Here is a 17,741-nt window from a genome sequence, read left to right as displayed (position 1 = left end):
AGTGAAATATCCTATTACTGGAGTATGTGGAAACTTTCCTCACTTGTAGACCAGGGGCTGAGACCCAGAACTTAAGTGTGAGAGGTTGTAAGCGGTATCTAAGTAGTACCTAACTGAAATATTCTTAAAGTTGAGATTTCCCTCACCTGTAGACCAGGGAGCTGAGAGCCAGGATGGCGGGGCGGCTCTTGTTGTACTGAGCGACCCTCAGGGTCTCGTTGATGGCGTCGACGTTGGGGTAGGGCAGGAAGGCCATGGCGTAGACGGCGGTCTCGGCAACAGCCTTGGGCAGGAACCCGGAGGTCACCAGCTGGCGGATAGCGGAGAAGCAGGGACGGGTGCCGCACTGGGGCAGGGCCTGCATCACCTGGTCACTGGAGGGGGGTAAAAGGAGGGGGTGTTATTGGCAACGCCACAGGGGCAGGTTCCGCACTGGGGCAGGGCCTGCATCACCTGGTCACTACATAACATAGGGACAGAAGGAGGGGAGGTGTTACTAGTATTGGCACACTGGGGCAGGGCCTGCATTACCTGGTCACTGGGGAGAATAGGGAAAGGTTTTGTGTCAGAATGGGCGTTCACTAGCTTCAATAGATAGTTTCGTGTTTTATGTCCTTCTCTGAAGACCACCAGTCTCTCCCTAGTATATTCGACATCCTATAGTCTCTTTGTAATTCTATGAATGCAGTTGAATGTTTATTTAAAGATACAAGGAATAGCCTGACCAGTAAAAGGGAGTTTTTTTCTAGACAGCAAACACTTTAAGGTGTCTTATTCCAATGGCATTGATAGATAGATGAGTTCTTCTTACCTAGCCTTGGAAGCAAAGCATGTGCAATAGGACGCCCCCTAAGCCTTCCCACCTAAGCTTGATAGATAAGTTCTTTTTACCTATTTACCTAGCCTTGAAAACAATACAATCATATACAATAGGATGCCCCCTTGCAATCTAATATGAGCTTCGTAGATAAGTAATTTTAGACGAGTTCTTCTCACCTAGACCTAGACCTAGAAGCCAGTATCTAACTTTAAGGGATTCGGAAACAGCTACTCAGCTGACCTGAATATAGAGACTAAAACGTCCCCTTTCTACAATGTATGATAAACGGGGGCATACAGTGGGGGCATTGTCAATAGATAGCTTTAAACAATGTCTAGAGCTAGAAGTTCAAGGGTTAGGTGTAACAAGTCGATCGGTGTAATATAGCCAGCTGCCGCCGCGCCGCGTGCCTGCGAAGCTGGTGTGTTACGCCGAAAGGCGGTTATACCGGCTATACAGATACAGATACAGAAACGGATAGTTGAGTAAAAGCTGAAGATTCTCATACCTAGCCTTAGAGGCGAGCATCTCGGGCAGAACCTGGCTGAGAGTCTGGTTGTCGAGCACGCGCAGGGCGGAGACGAAGTCGGCGAAGGCGCGGGGAGCCTCCAGGCTGGTCTCGTTGATGGTGGCGTTAGACAGGCGGTACAGGGCCTCCAGGGCGCCGACAGCAGACTTGTTGAGTGAATGAATGAATGAATGAATGAATGAATGAATGAATGAATGAATGAATGAATGAATGAATGAATGAATGAATGAATGAATGAATGAATGAATGAATGAATGAATGAATGAATGAATGAATGAGACTTTATTTTCGTGTCGTGCACTTTCCCGCGCCCAGCCCGTGTGGGCTTATACAACACCATTTCAATAAATTATACATAAGCAAAAGAGAATCAAAGGTACAGATAACAGAATCCAAACAAAATATGAACACAAATAAAGGTAGGCACCTTGTTACTGGGGACCTGGAATTCCTCAAACTCGTACACGATGTCGATAACCTTCCTGTTAGCTGTGGGGGTAAAATAAGAGTTGGTTTTTAGTTGTTTGGACCAAGAATAACGATGGCTGAGAAAAGCCATCTTTACTGTATCCTGATCTTTTGGGTGATTGGGACTGGCAGAGTCTGTACTGTATCCACATCTGGGTTAGGTACCAGTTCTTTTATGGATTGACAAATGAATGAAAGAATAGCAACCTGTAACCAGTATGATAGCTTTTGTTATCTCTCACCAACTATGTACAACAAGCCTTGTCTTTTACCTCTGCGTTTTACATGCACCCCTATCTTGCACAGTAGCTGTCTATTAACTTGTCGTGTTGGTTTTCTGTTACAATGACTTGAATTTGGGCCATTCAGGCAGGAGGATGCAACACAGGTCTTTTATTCTTCGAGAAATAAAGAGTGAAAGTGCTTAGTGAAAGTGTTGCTTACCCAGGCTGACTTCATAACGGCGGCTGTTGAGGCGGGTAACCTTGTCCAGCCCGATCTCCTGGGTAACGTTAGTCTGGGCACCGGCGCGGCTGCTGTTGTAGGAGAAAGGCCTGCAGGAAAGAATGAATGAATGATGAACGAATGAAGCTTTATTGACGTGTCCTGTGCTATATGCGCTTAGCCCATGTGGGCTCCACTCGTTCTAAGAAAAGGAGTCAAACACAAAAGATCAGATTGTTTTCAGTAGCAGTTCTCAGAATGGTCACTTAACTTGTTCCACTTGTCACCATTGTTAGCTTTCACTGTGTGTATATACTCTTCCTCTACATTGTTCCATGTCGCACTTAGCCCTCGGGCATGAACTTGCAAGCACATAAAATTCTTGCTCTTGTTATAAGACCCCAGAAGAAGATACAGATTACATGGTACATAACATACCTGTAGGTGTGGACCTCGGCACAGCTGGATCCCTTGATCTGCTTCTTACCGTCCAGGTCGAAGCGGCAGCGCTGGGTGGAGTTCAGCAGGTAGTCGGCGGCCAGGGTCTACAGAAAAAAGTCCCAAAAGAAATACGTATTACTAAATTTCTTTGCAAATGCCAGGTTTTCAACGTTGAGGGAAGAGCCACGCCACGTTATGCAAATGTGCGGCCAGGGTCTGGAAGAACGGGAGACGATGTCAGTTACGAAATACATCCTTTTGTGAAAATCTGCAGGTTTCCTCTCTGGATGGTTGCATCTTCGATTGGTAATGTCTTGATGAGTTTAGGATTTCTAGGGTTTGCATGGCTATACCAGTAGAGTGCTCAATATGGTGGTAGTCTTTGTTGTACTATATAGTGATGATGATGGTTGCGCTACATACTTAGATACCAAAATGTACAAGAGTCGTAAGGATAGCCAGAGGACTTCCCTGTATACAGGATTTCTGAGGCTTGGTTACGCTAGTAAAGAGCTACTTCTGGTGATAATCCATCGTGTGCTACATATAGAGAATCGCATCCAATTGATACATACACAGACATATAAGCGTACCAGGTTCTTGCATGAGGATAGCCAGAGGGCTGCCCTGTATACTGGATTTCTGGGGTTTGGTTAGAGTAGTTAAAAGGTGCATATGGTGGTAGTCCTTGGTTTGCTATATCTAGAGATTGTTATCTAATACCAGTCACCACTGCCTTGATAACCTGTGTATTGATTTGTTGTCATTGCCAATAAATAAAGAAAGAGAAACGTACTAAGTTCTTGATCATCACATAGACATAGGAACGTACCAGGTTCTTGAGGATAGCCAGAGGGCTGCCCTGCATGCTGGTCTTCTGGGGCTTGGTGCAGCGGGTCAGGTCCTTCAGCACGGACACGGTGAACACCTTGCCGCGCTTCTGGGACTCGACGGTGTAGACGGACGGGCAAACACCGTGGACATCACGCTGCATGGGGGGAGCATGGGTGTACAAGGGTTAAACTTCATTGTACAGTGATTAAACCAGATTCTGGACTGTGGCACACAAAAACTAGGGGCCAGGGCATTCTAAGGCTTTGCCAGCATCAGATTCCATGCACGTCAAACTATTTTGTGGTAAGGCTTGGGAACGGTAAGCTACCTGTATTGAGCTAGGATACTTTAGATAGCCAGCAGTCAGGCTTATGCTATGGCAAGCTAGGTAAAGCGTGAACACATTTGAAGATTCTATTACACTGATTGGAAAGAGTAGGGTTTCTTCTCGGTGTGAGTGGCTCAAACAGTCTGATCTTACACAGCTTCTGTGTGCTGTACAGACCTGTACAGGCATTTAAACAGTTAGGAAAAATAAATGAAGAGAAGCAAACAAAGTGCTTCACCTCCTCCAGAGTCTGCTCCATGGGCTCAGGCTCCACGTTCTGCAGCTGCAGGGAGGACAGGATTCCCTTCTTGATGTTCACGATGGCGAGAGGCTCGTTCTCGTAGGAGACCACCGTCTCAACCTAAAGAGGGGGAGAAATCAAATCAACCAAATGTCTTCAAAGTCATGATCAGGCACTGTGAATGTGGGTACTCTTGTTCATATGGAGCCATAGTCTTTTAATGACTAGTCACAATCAATAGAATATGGCTTAATGTGGTGAAATGCCCTAGACATACAGTCTCAATAGTTGAGGAAAAGGTTGAACCACATATCTTTATGGTAGGTTACAGTCAAGTTTCAACTTGTGTGTTAGTTTTTGTTAGTAACGTCAAACTCATTTCTTTGCTGTATCTTTCCTGAGGCTCATCAGGAAACAAACTGTTTAGATAGTAACTTTGTGTTTGTATTTGTAACTTAGGTCGTTATTTTGCCCAAGTAGACGGGGTATTTTCTTATTTTGCTTATTTTCCTGTTTTTGTTGCCTTAGTAAACAACAAAGGGAAAATATGCCCGTACCTTGCCGTTGTTCATCTGGAAGTAGACGGGGTACTTGTTTATTTATTTTGTTTGCTTTATTTTGTAAAGAACAGACAGTTATGAAGATCTCACCTTGCCGTTGTTCATCTGGAAGTAGACGGGGTACTTGGCCATGAGGCGGCTGAACTTCTCGGAGTTGCGCGTGCGGCGGAACTTCAGGGCTCCGCGGGTCTGGTCGGCCTCGCGCAGCACGCACTCCGGGGTGGTCATGATCAACTCGCACTCAGCGGGCACCTACAAACAAACAAACAAACATGTAAATAGATAAATAGAAAACAACTCAAGGTAGCCATGATCAGTTCACACTCAGCGGGCAGTTTTTTAGTTGATTTATTGCCGGTAGAAAATCTTTGAGGCCAGATATTGATATAGATGAACAATTTTTTAAGGTTCTTGAAATGTGGTAGCGAGGATGGGCTTGATGGTTTGTAGTCCTGACTTTCTTGAATGAAAATAATGCTTTAAGATAACATGTGAAGTCTGGTTTTAACTTTCTTGAAGCTTTGGGACTGAAGAAGAAGGGACTGATGGATTAAAGGCCGAAAGTCTTGATGTGAAGATATGAACAAATCTTTCTGGCCAGGGAAACTCCTGTTTCTTTGGGATTGAAGAAGAAGTGCTGAAGGCCTAACTTCCATTGATGAAAATAAAGCTTTATGTCAAGTATATAAGAGTATATAAGATATAAGTAATAGTTTGAAGCCCTGTTGCTCACCTCGATGACCACGCTGCAGGCGACCTTGAGTCCAGACCGCTGCTCGGATGTGCCCACAATGCCGGACACGGCCTCGCCCTGGTACTTATACTCATACCGCTGGCCCTCACGGAAGCGGATGTCGTCTGGGGGAAAATCAGTGGGCAAAAACTCAATTTTTATTTTGGCACACATTTTGACAGATTAGCCGAAGAGGCTAGGTGGGCGTCACTTCACCGTACAGGGAGGGAAGTCGTGTAAAGTGCCAGTAGATATCTTATCATCACTCACTGTGTTCTGTTGCTATAGTAGTTTGGACAGGCTTCAGCCGCAATCAGTTTTTCTTCAACCCTCCTTACCGATTCCTATTCTTTCCTAGGTTTCTTAGCTCCCGTAGATTCCTTTCTGACCGTAGCGAATCGAGTCCTTCTTCTTTGTGGTCTGCCCTTATATAATAGAACACTCGGGCCAACGTTTCGTTCAAAGATCAGAGGCCTAAAAGCATAGTTGTTATGCCAATGGTTTCCGCCAGGAGGCACTGTCGTTACGTTAGAAGATTGTGCGGCTATTTTTAGCGGCGAAGTTAGGAATGGAGTCCAAAGTTTTATATACTCCACCCCTAGTATCCACATACAAAGGTCGAGATGCACATTCTAACTGAGTCAACGAAAACGCCTGAACAGGAACTCTGAGTTTTGCACAGTTCTCAAGTGGACAGGCAAACTTTGTCCTGTGTTCTGTATTTTATATTTTAGAGGTTTCGTTGCAGCCAACAAAAATTAACGTCAGAAAATAATCATGATTACAGAAATGGTTTAAACCAATCTGGTTAGCAAAACTTTTTTTTCCAAATGTCGAGCGTTCTTTTATAGCGTTTCTCACATACAGTCAAACCTGTGCAAGTGACCACCTCTACAAAAGGACCACCTGGCTAATTTCACCACTTTTTCCCACTGACACAAGCAGTAAGAATCCTGTCTATAGCGACCACCTGTCCAAAGAGAAGTTTTTTTTGTCTTCTGAAGGGTTTTCTTAATTTGACCTTGGGCAGTTCTCACTGTATATAGATTAAGAACGAGTTCACTGTGACAAGCTCCTAAATCGTTCCCAATAGCCCCCGCTCGCTCTGTGTGACAAACAAGTCAATAAATTCGATAGAGTGACAGGTATGACTGAAAAACAAGTCCCCGTGTGAATAGCGGTATAGGGTACAAGGTCCGACTCCGCATTCCTGCCCCCATACGTAACAATTAACGACAGGGCGAAGTCTTTCAGCACTCCGTACTTTGTACCCAAATCCTACAGTACGCCTATCTACAGCTGGTTAAAAAGATCATGTTGACTAAAGCTCAATATAATTTATCACGAAATCAGGCAGTGTGTCACTCTTGCGGTTAACCCTCTACTGACCACAGTTGCCCCCTCCCTATAAAAAGCTGGAGTCAGCAGATGTTGCTATGGCAACAGGGATGGGCCCGCACAGGCTTTGGGTAGGTTTGGGCTGTGGGTTACGCAAGTGGGTGCAGAGGTTGTGAAATGTTTGAAGCGTGCTCTGATTTAGCAACTTTCCCACCAAAGTGGACTTTGCAACAGCAACGCGGTAACTCTGTACAACGGAGGCACGACGACGCTATCTAAGTTTTGCGCGCTTTTTTTTTATTTGAAGAAACAAATTTGGTTACACAAATGCTGCTGACGACGTTTGAATCTTAGACCCTCTATGGATTCCGTAGGCTACAACAAAATGCAATGAAAAGAGACGAGTAAAAGAATGGGCAGCTTTTTACATTGTGATGCTTGTTTTTTCGCATGTCACTACTTTAGAGAGTTATGGTGTAACCACCTTCTTGATGTAACAAGGCCGATCCTTGCGAAACCGTTATCCACTTTATCTTATCTTACTGCCCAGCCCCCTTCCCCACCCACCCTATATCCTCACACCGCAACCAAAATCACTGCACAAACAGATCAGGCATGTTTAATATCTGCTTGTGTAAGGGATTTAGATGTCTACCTGTCTGCCTGTGTCTTATATCATCCTCCCACCCGTGCGGCCAAGGTTCTAAGGACCCCCAACCCCCCGCAGAAGGAGAAGTAGCTATGATATTTACTCAAGACCCGAGCGGATCAAGGACTTAGAAATTGACTCTGTGGTAGCAGTTCTAAGGTTAATTTCCTTCACAGGCCTTAGATGGAATGTTAAAGACAATGAAAATGGATAAATCCACAGTCTATCTGTCTATCAACGACACAGAACAACTTGGACCTCTGTTATCTTCTCGATGTCATAATTCCTTAGGGTATTGCAGTCAGCAAGTGGTAACATACGTGGCCATACGTTTACATAAGACAACAAACAAGCTCCTATGTTCTACCACTCTTCCCAATAATGTAACGCCATTCATTTGCTTCCTGTCTTGACTACAGGCATCAAATTCTATGGAAAGATGTAGACTGAAAAATAAGAAAGAAATCTTGTCTTACCTGTGCATTGGGTCGGTTTGGAGATGCGTCCGGGTTTCTCGTTCTTTTGACGTTCGGGTTTGTAAACTGGCACTGGGGGGGAACAAAAGGAAATCGTATTGTTAGAAAGGATACGATATTGTAGTCATTGTTTCACTGAACAGTGGACCACTGCTTAAAGTCCCGTCCTGAGGACTGCAAACCTTTAGAGTGCGCGACAACAGCTGGAATTGGAGCTCGCAACCGCTTGGTCCAAAATCCAGATGTAAGGTCACTAACTACTGGATTACGCAGAGAATTGTAACCAATCCTTTTCACTTGGCATTCAGCTGACAAAGTAATGGTTTAATATACTGTGAAGCGCTAACTCATTAATGGACCGAATGAGTCGAATGTGTTTAAAGCTTAGCCTATACCAGGCTTCGGGAGGCGGCTGGAAAGACTGGCAACTGGCCAACTAGAGAGAGATAACTTGTCAGTGGAGTTGGTCCGCTACAGAGTAGAGTTTGCCGCACTCTAGCGCGGACCAACTCCCCTGGCATGTTATCGCTCTATTTGGCCAATTTCTACTCCTTCCAGCCGCCTCCCGAAGCCTGGTAGAGGCTACTAGTGTTTCCAACTCATGGCTCTGACATGTCCCAGACACCGCCCGCTGAGCCGGATGAGTGATAGCGTTCCGGTTTCAGCTGTAGAAGTCTCTGGAGAAAACCTCTGCCAAGACATGATGCAATACCAGCGGGCTGGCAGGCCAAAAAAAAACTTCCACGGGAACAAAGGATTCAATATGTGGGTCACGAAAACGGTCCCGGTAGATCGACTTTAAAGTTTTGTACAGTTTACTATGTATTGATCTTGAAAAAAATTGCTTGATCTTCGGCAATTGCAGATGAAAACGCTTTTGGTTGTTCCTCTTTCTCTTCTCGGTTACAAAACAAAGGAAACACCCTGGTCAGCAATTTTTCTGACAGAGGGAACCATCACCAAACCAGGACAGAGCAAAAATCATTCGGACTGCAGATTTTGCCGCTACCTAGCTTTTAGGCACGTGATAATCATCCACAAAGTCAGAAATGCATAACAGATCTCACCATCACCCTTCTGTCAATTTCCATCTACTTCTGCAAATGCAGCTTCGAATGCTATGGGCAAATTTCACTTTATAGGACTTTATATAGCTATAGCAAGTACAAGTACTAACACATAGTACAGATGCACAAAGCTAGTATGTAGGTGTATTAAACCAAAATGTATCGGTATTCTACTTTTGCAGATACAGCTTCAAGATCTACGAAGCATCTATTAAGTAATCTATGAACTTCAACAAGACTTGGACATAGCCACGAAGCTTCAGGTATTAGAATATAATACAGATGAATCCATCTATGAAGTTTTACAATAGTATTTAGTATATATAAACTCACCGGCCAGTGCGCTCGCGATGACGAGGAGAAGTATAACGGCCTTCATGTTGCTTGTTGCTGGCCGGATCTGTTCGGTAACGTTCGCTCCTCGGGAGACGTTTAGACGTGAAGCTTCCACCCGGCCGTACCCGGTCTTATATACGCGCCAGTGACGTCACCTGCTGACCAATCAGCGCTCAGGTCCAGAGTCCGTGCCTCCTGCCCCCTCTCTGGGCTTAGTCTCCACCAGGCTCCTTTTCAGGCGGAATAGATTGTAGAAATTAGCCTAAAAACGGGTATTTAATTAGCCAGAGGAGTTGGCCAGTCAAAGCTCCGTGTAAGCAAATACATCCTCTATAGCCGGCCAACTCCTCTGGCAAATTTAAATCCTTTTTTAGGGCGATTTCTGCTATTTAATTCGCCTGCAAATGAGTCTGTTGGAGGCTACCTGCCCCCTCCTAGTTCTGGATATAGCCAGCTGATCGCAATCTCGGCACAGCAAACAGTTTTGCCTGGCTAAGCTGTTTCCCCTTATCAGTGATACGCCGAGGCCAGAAAAACAACCACTGACCACGGCCTGTGTTATTGCATTGAGCAGGGCAACACCTGTTATTGTAGATTTCTATGAGACAGCGCTACAAATTGTACTTTACACACGTTTAAGAAATAATGCTGACTAGTCGCATGTTTGATTTATTGAAGGAGGGGTGAGGAAAAGTGGAAGGTTGAGTTCAGCACGCGCGCGAGGAATTCGGTCTCCCAGCAGCGGAAAACCGCAAAAACCACGCGAAAGTTCCCAACTGTTGTTCCGCTTTTTTTACTCGGGTCTAAAGTCCAACGTGCGCGATCACTCACTGTTCACGTGAACACCCGGACTGAAAAACAACCCTGTAACAACCCTGTAACAGTTGTATAAAACTGTCACATAACGCGCTATTTTTGCTACTTCGTATTATGTATGTGTCAAAAGTTCAATTTACTTATAGGTTAAAGGTATACATAGCATAGGTACAAGAAACGCTGTCAAAGTGCATGTATCTTTCTGGATATGCATTGAACAGTTCTCAAGCCGGGTCTTTCGATCGTTAGCTGGACTGGAAAACAACTCAACACTCTCTTGTAACAGTTGTGTAAAACTGTCACATAACGCGCTATTTTTGCTGCCTATTATGTATGTGGCAAAAGTTCAATCCTAATGTATACATATAAAAATGCTGTCATAATGAATCTGGTTTATGCAGCAAACAATTCTCAAATCGGTCTGTCGTCAGCTGGACTGAAATTTTGTGAAAAGAACCCTTAACTTTTCCTTCAGTTGTGCAAAACTGTCACATGTGCATAAAGCGCTATTTTTGTTACTTTTCATGTAACGCGTTATGTAACAAAAGTTCATCCAAAAAAACGTACATGTATGTATCCGGCTTCGCGTTGGACAATTTTCAAAACAGATCTGTCGGTACATGTCAAGTTGTGGTACTTTAAAACGACATGGAGACAAAGACAGGAAGTGTGATTTGGCATGACGACATCCTAATGATTTTCTGGAACATGCGAACTGTTGCGTGCGGGTATTTCATATTTCTGCTGCCTTTCAACAAAATATTTTCTGAACCTGCTTTGATCTTGGTATATATAAGGCCTAGTCAACCAATACGGTCCTACACAGAGACACAGATCGAACATATTTCTGACATTGATTTTAAAACTGAAAAATACTTTTTGGGAAATGTTGTTTGCAAATAAAATACCTATATTAATGCTAGAATGTTAAAAGGCCAGCTACGCAACACTATTAGTCATTTTACAGACAAAAACAACGCACACTGTTTCAGTTTGTTCTTTTGTTCGCTTGTAGTAAGAATTAATGACTATAATCCATCTTTGAATCTAAAACAAGGCAAAAAAATGACCTGCTCGGGTTCAAATGTTTAAAAACGAATTTATCTTCTCAAGACTATAGGAGTACTGTTCTGTGAAGGCCGCAGCGTTTGACACCAGAAGGTCGAGAGTTCCAAAGTTTCCTCCCAGCTTATGTAACGGTTAGATTGGTAACGCCGATATGTGTGTGTGTGCAAAAAGCTTTATACGTTCTTTATACGTTCTGTATTATACAATAATGGTTTTATTGCAAATTCATGCCCGAGGGCTAATTGCAGGAACAGAAGAAACATTTGGTATAAAAACAGACAATTAGTACATATAGAACTACTGATAACTCTTAAGAAGAAACTACTAGTATCTGTATCTGTCTGTATCTGTATAGCCGGTATAACCGCCTTTCGGCGTAACACACCAGCTTCGCAGGCACGCGGCGCGGCGGCAGCTGGCTATATTACACCGATCGACTTGTTACACCTAACCCTTGAACTTCTAGCTCTAGACATTGTTTAAAGCTATCTATTGACAGTGCCCCTACTGTACTTGGTGACAGTGAGTTCCACTCTGCGATAGTTCTAGGAAAGAATGAATTCTTTAACACCTCAATCCTTGGTTGATAACTAGTAAAAACTCCTAAGAAACTACTAGCACAATAGAAGTGCCCTTCTTCAGATACGTTTGAAGATAGTACGATATGAACTATCATGATGAGTCAGGTGAATTGCGCAAATGTGAGGCAACATCTATTGATGTACATCTTTGCCATTATAGGGAAGCGTAAAAGCTGTGTCATCAGTTGTTTCATTCGATTACAATTAATGATGAAAGATTTTATTCCTGTGCATATGGGCTAAGAATAGTCAAGGACCTAGATAGATCATAGAGCCTTTGAATTGAATAGTGACAAAGTCTTGAAATCTCTCACAGTTCTGGATAGCACTCCCGCATCCAGAACCGTGACTGGCCTGGCCAAATCTACGTTCTTTGAAACCATCCAGAACCGTGCCTGGTCCTAACCCGAACCCATACAGACATAACACTACATAGGCACGGTTCCAGATACAGCAGGGCACCATAGTTTGGTTGTCTAGCTGAAACAAGGCTGTCCGTAAGGTCAGTTCAGAAATGACCTTTGCGCTTCTTGGTACATTCTACAGTAGCAGCGATCTGATGACTCGATGGTACCAGATCTAGTTAATACTAATAATAGCCGTTAGTTAACATGATAAGTAGATAGGCGACACCTGTTTGTCATAGATTCTCCTGGAAAATACTTGTGATAAGAAGCAAGCTAGGCAATCTAAAAAAACGAGCTTTATAGCAGTGATATCTTATTGGGTAGTATTCAAGCCAATTCCTTTTAGTAATAGTGGTACACCCTCTTAGCACTAGACTCGAGCGACCAAAATTTGAAAGCTCAGTGATGAACGCTAGAGTTTGTGCGTCTGTATGTTGGACCTTGCCCGCTGCCACCAGCTTAAGGCCAGACCAGCGTGACAGGTGCAAAGTTCTAGAAGTTTCTGTTCTATAAACAGAACAATTGGACTCTAACCTATCCCGATGCAACTTTATTTACACGTTGGTATAGTCAGAACGGCCAACGTATGTGCCTGTAGCCTTCTCTCTCTCTCTCTCTCTCTGTCTCTCCCCCCTCTCTCTCTCTCTCTTTCTCTCTCCCTCTCCTATCTCTCTCTTTCTCTCTGTCTCTCCTAAGCTATTCCTGAAGTATTTTATCATCCCATCGTAACAGTTATGTTCATTTTCTTATTTGCAAACTCATACTTAAACTTAAAGGAAAACCTAGTATCAGATACTATAACGTTTAGACGTAAAACAAGGACGCCAAGTCTGTATAATGTTTCTATATGTATTAAAGAGGGAGTTGAGTTCTTCATTAAGGATAAAGTACGAGTCACTGTGAACTGGACCTTTGATGCATGCCCTTTGCCAAGGCCAGACCTCGGTGACCAGTACATACAGTTATGTAACGTTCAGAAGTCACAGCTCGCTTATAATTAACGTCTGACCCTAACCCATTTCCTACACTGCCACTAGTGCCAGGGCGGGCTGCCAAAGTCCGTTCTGTGATCATGATGCAGGTATATACCCGCCCTTTAGCCACGGTCCACAGTCCTCACCTGACGTTACCCACGCCTCCCGACACACCTGCACACACCTGCCTGACGTGTCTGACGTTATCTTTACCTGTGCGTAAGGGTCAGCAGGTTGGGCGCGCCATGGCGGCTAGCTGGCTATCTCCAAGCAGATGTTTGGAGGAGGAACGCGTTTTTTTCTGACACACAAAAATCGACACTTATCGTTCTCTTTTGACAAAGCTGTTTGAATACTAGTAGTACCCAATACCTATTCATATAAAAACACAGTCACGTAAAGCTAACTCGAAGTCTTATTTACAACCGTAAGATGTTACGAGACTTCTATAACATCCTTGTATCATCAGATGCTGGGCAAAGTACCTACGGTAAACCCCCCTCCAAAAAGAAGAACTAAACTGCACTCCCCCAAAGTAGAGGTATGAAACCTTCAGTGGTCTATAGCCTCCTTCGCAGACTTGTTAGGCGTCGGTGTTATTTTTTTCTGCGAGCGACGGGAGTAATATGCCGCGGAGGGACGATTTTGTCGCCGAGGGAGTTTTGCCACGGAGAGAAGGTTTCCCGTTGGAGCGGGAACAAGTCTGCGAAGGAGGCTAAGTGGTCTAGACCTTTCGCGCGTTGCCAAAGTTCCGTTGCTATGGTAACACCAAGCGATTGCCACCAGATTGCATCATACGACAGGAACCGTCAGACATTGTCTCTTACCTAGAACAGATCAGGTCAATGACCCTATCACGCACGCCTGTCCTGGCATCACCTTTAATATAATTAGATGTAACACTTGGCAGAGTCAGGTTTAAAAGTTGGACGGGTTCCCATTTGGCTGCTGGAGTCCACAGACACAGCTGTATTACAAGTCACGTCTCTGTTAGGGTTTCATCAATGTTCTGTACAGGAAGACATGGTTCCTAATACATAGAGCTTTGCAATGGATCCAGACAGCTATAGGATTTTAATGATAGATATCAAAGCCAACTATTTGTGCGTACATGTATAGTGTATATGATGTCATGTCATCCTTTTTGCCTCAAGACTTACAGATGACTTGCTAGATGTTGCTATGGAATCTGGACAAATTGTAGTAACTCTTAGAAGCGTGCGACCACGAAGTCCAATGGGTTAGCGATCCTTCCTCTGGACCTGTAGTCTAGGAGTTCGAATCTCGGCTCACCCGACATACATGTACGCTACTTGAAAGGGCCGCAGTCCTTTTCTTCTTTCCCTTTTTTAAAAATGACTCTGATGTTCCCGTTGCCATACGTTACCTTGTCTGGGGCCACGAACTCTGTGAATGTTTGCGGTTGGATTATGATCAAACAGTTTGCCTCATACTTAAACAATTCGACTCACATAGTTCATACGATGCGATAAAACAAACCTGTCTGTCGCAGAATCTAGCTGTGTCAAAGGTTTTCCATTGTGTTCTGTTCTTTTTTTATTATTTTACGACGAGAAGTGGAAATTTCGTTCACGTGAAGACCAGGCGTCAGGTTGCTCTAGAGTAACCTCTGAAGAACATGACGTTATAATTACATCAGACCATCGGACTTTCATCTAACACTGAGGCCTGCCAGGGTGTCTTAGAATCCGTGTCGGGCAAAGGTGCCGCCTTGACGGATATGTCAATTGTCCTTTCCTGCTTACTTCATAACTTTAGACAGTTCAGGGACTTTGTACTCGTGAAAAAAAGTTATCCGTCTGCCCAAATGTTACATACATTATCTTGATGAAGGCGACAGTGATCGTTAAAAATTTGATCTCTGTAAAAACCTTGTGTTGAAATAAAGCTCAACATTTAATCTCTGTATAAACCTTGTGTTGGAATAAAGTTCAACATTTTACTACGTTACATAAATTGTTTTTCATGGAGAAAAGACAAACTGTAATTCGACTTTGAAATTATATAATTGGTCAGTAGTTTCCAAGTCACCCCGGCTACCTAGTCCGAACTAAGAACACCATGGACGTCTTATCTGTAGTCTATTACACTCTATCAGACAATAAGACTTCTATTAGTTGTACAGAGAGATAAGGAACACCTGTAAGTCTCAGAATCTGGGTCGTCCAAAGGTTTAACCTTGAGGAGTTCTATTGTCTTTTCCTGGTTATTGTATAACGGAATGTAGGTCGGGAACTGCCAATGATCACGTGAACACCATGACAGGTCATCACCCCACTTGACTTGTAGTAACCTGTGACGAAATCGGAATGACCTAGGTCAGATTCAGCAGATTTTTATCAAGGTTTATCAAGATTCAATAAAGGATTTCCATTACGTCATACGTCTGTTAAGATTCTATCACTGAAAAAGCCAGTACGAGAGACTGCTTTGAACCCAAATGATCAAGAAATTTCCAACTGTATCAAGAACCGTGCCTATCAAGTTGGGGGGTTAGGATCAGGCACGGTTCTGGGTAGCCTCCGCTATCCAAGAACGTAGATTTGTTCTGGAGACGCGTGGACTATCCAGAACTGTGATTGAGCATAGTTCTGGATAAAGCACGGTTCTGGATACGTATCCAAAATTAGATTTAGGGTTAAGGTGCTTCAGCAGAACTTCCGGTTCTGATATTTCGTGATCTGAACTTGCTAGTTTAATATATACAGTGCAGAAGGCAGTGGTAGAAGACATTTTCTTGGATTCCTTCGAGTGATGTGCCCCTGGGTGAACCCAATCCACGATCTTCGCTCTCTCATGACAACCTTTGGTCAGGACAGAGTCGTCCGACTCATCAGTACACAGTGAGCACGAGGAGGCGCGTGTCATCTTTGGTATCTCTCTCACTCATGTGTAATCTCACAGGTCAGAAAGGCAACTACCTTATGAAACCCCTTTTGTGGGGTCGTGTGGCGTAGCGGCAGAGAGCTCGACTCGGAACCAAGAGGTCCCGTATTCGAGTCCTCACTTCGCCCATGTGAAAATGAGTATTGTCTTGTCCCCTGTGTTGTTGGCGGCATTAATATAAGTTGAAAAAAACTTGAGAGTGCCGTCACCACGTCTTGTGATTAGATGTTGGAATATGAAAAAAAACGGACAGTAACAGCACGAATAGTCGCGTGTCATTTCTGGTATCTCTCACTCTCTTGTGTAATCTCATTGGTCAAACAGGCAACAACCCTTTGAAACACCAGTGTCACTTGTGGAAACTGCGTTGCACAACACTTGTACAAGGTACAGCTTATGCTATCTCTTGCTATCATACGTTAGAACAACCATACAATACATGAGACTAATTTAACTTACAAAAGACTATGCAGGATTGTGTTTTCTTTACAATTACTGGTGGTATTTCTAAACTTTTTAAATTTATTCTCATGTGCGTCGTATGGCAGGGTTGAAGACATTCTTGGACAGTCTGAGAAGTGTTGTACACATTTCAATTGTCCTGTAACAGAAAATTTGCAATAGCTTCGCTCGTTGGAGTTCGTAAGATAAAATAACTGTATGACGTTCATGACTGTGGCATGTACTGTATATGCATATTGTTGGAGCTTTAGAAATTGTGCATTGAAATCATTCACTCACTCACTCAGTCAGTCACTCACTCACACACTCACTCACTCACTCACTCACTCACACACTCACTCACTCACTCACTCACACACACACTCATTCACTCATTCACTCACTCACTCACTCACTCACTCACTCACTCACTCACTCACTCACTCACTCACTCACTCACTCACTCACTGACACACTCACCCTTAGACAAAGGGTCGAAAGTTTCTCGGGCAAAAGAAACGACGTTTCGTAACGCTGGTGGACTTTGAACCATACCTTGACCAAGTCTACACGTGCAACGGTGACGAAGCAGTCAGCAATACTTCTCTAGAAGAAAAGAATTTATGACCCTTTTGTGGAGAGAACCGTTTAAACTGACAGCCAGGATGATTGATGAAGCCACTCGAACTTCGCTAACTGTACTTTGGTCTGCTCAGACTTTGTACCGTTTGCGTATTAAATACTTCATTCCGCTGGAATTTAGTGGCTTTGAATTGTCCACTTAAAGTCCATCACAAATCAAGTCGTATCCCGGCACAGGAACAATAGACCATGACGCGTGCACGTATGCTTGTAGATATGTATACGTAAAGCAGTTTACTAGTTTGTGATGTTGCTACGGCACTTGGAAGTCTGTCCGAGCGGTCAGATCTCTGAATCCAAATGTCCGAACTTTGAACGAAGTTATACTTAACCTCCAAGCAGATCTTTCGGTGGGGTAAGACAGTATCAAATTGGCCAGTCTGTATCCATTTCCGCACCTCCAGTGGGCAAATGGTTACAGACTGGCCAATTTGATACTGTCTTACCCCCACCGAAAGATCTGCTTGGAGATTAGTTATACTGCCGCCACACATGTACCCTAGGTCTTCGTGCGATTTTAATCTTGCTGTAATTTCAAGAACGTTGTGACAGACCACTCGCAAGGATCTATGGCAGGCTCTTCCGTACAAGAAACTTAAATTTGCCATAACACTATCCCCAGAATTACGTGTTTGCAATGG

General features: G+C 43.8%; 1 protein-coding gene across 2 annotated transcripts in view; it reads right to left on the bottom strand.

Moving 5' to 3' along the window:
- The window catches only part of LOC109469506, a 35,041-nt gene extending 25,662 nt beyond the window's left edge, over positions 1 to 9,379 (bottom strand). The window contains exons 1-11 of one of the 2 annotated variants that reach the window (XM_019768030.1): positions 9,262 to 9,379; positions 7,862 to 7,933; positions 5,399 to 5,523; positions 4,756 to 4,917; positions 4,103 to 4,225; positions 3,535 to 3,690; positions 2,700 to 2,806; positions 2,262 to 2,371; positions 1,777 to 1,838; positions 1,329 to 1,495; positions 147 to 374 (exon numbers count right to left, since the gene is read on the bottom strand). In XM_019768030.1, the coding sequence (XP_019623589.1) occupies positions 147 to 374; positions 1,329 to 1,495; positions 1,777 to 1,838; positions 2,262 to 2,371; positions 2,700 to 2,806; positions 3,535 to 3,690; positions 4,103 to 4,225; positions 4,756 to 4,917; positions 5,399 to 5,523; positions 7,862 to 7,933; positions 9,262 to 9,307 (1,358 nt within the window). In that variant the 5' untranslated portion in view covers positions 9,308 to 9,379. Of the gene's footprint in view, positions 1 to 146; positions 375 to 1,328; positions 1,496 to 1,776; positions 1,839 to 2,261; positions 2,372 to 2,699; positions 2,807 to 3,534; positions 3,691 to 4,102; positions 4,226 to 4,662; positions 4,694 to 4,755; positions 4,918 to 5,398; positions 5,524 to 7,861; positions 7,934 to 9,261 lie in introns of those variants that run through there. The other variant, XM_019768031.1, reaches the window with a different exon arrangement.
- Positions 9,380 to 17,741: the final 8,362 nt, after the last annotated feature.

This window comes from Branchiostoma belcheri, unplaced genomic scaffold (assembly GCF_001625305.1).
Source record: "Branchiostoma belcheri isolate BF01 breed outbred unplaced genomic scaffold, Haploidv18h27 scaffold205, whole genome shotgun sequence".
Taxonomy (NCBI): Eukaryota; Metazoa; Chordata; class Leptocardii; order Amphioxiformes; family Branchiostomatidae; genus Branchiostoma; species Branchiostoma belcheri.
Note: the sequence above shows the minus strand (reverse complement) of the source record. Positions and strands in the feature narration are given on the sequence as shown.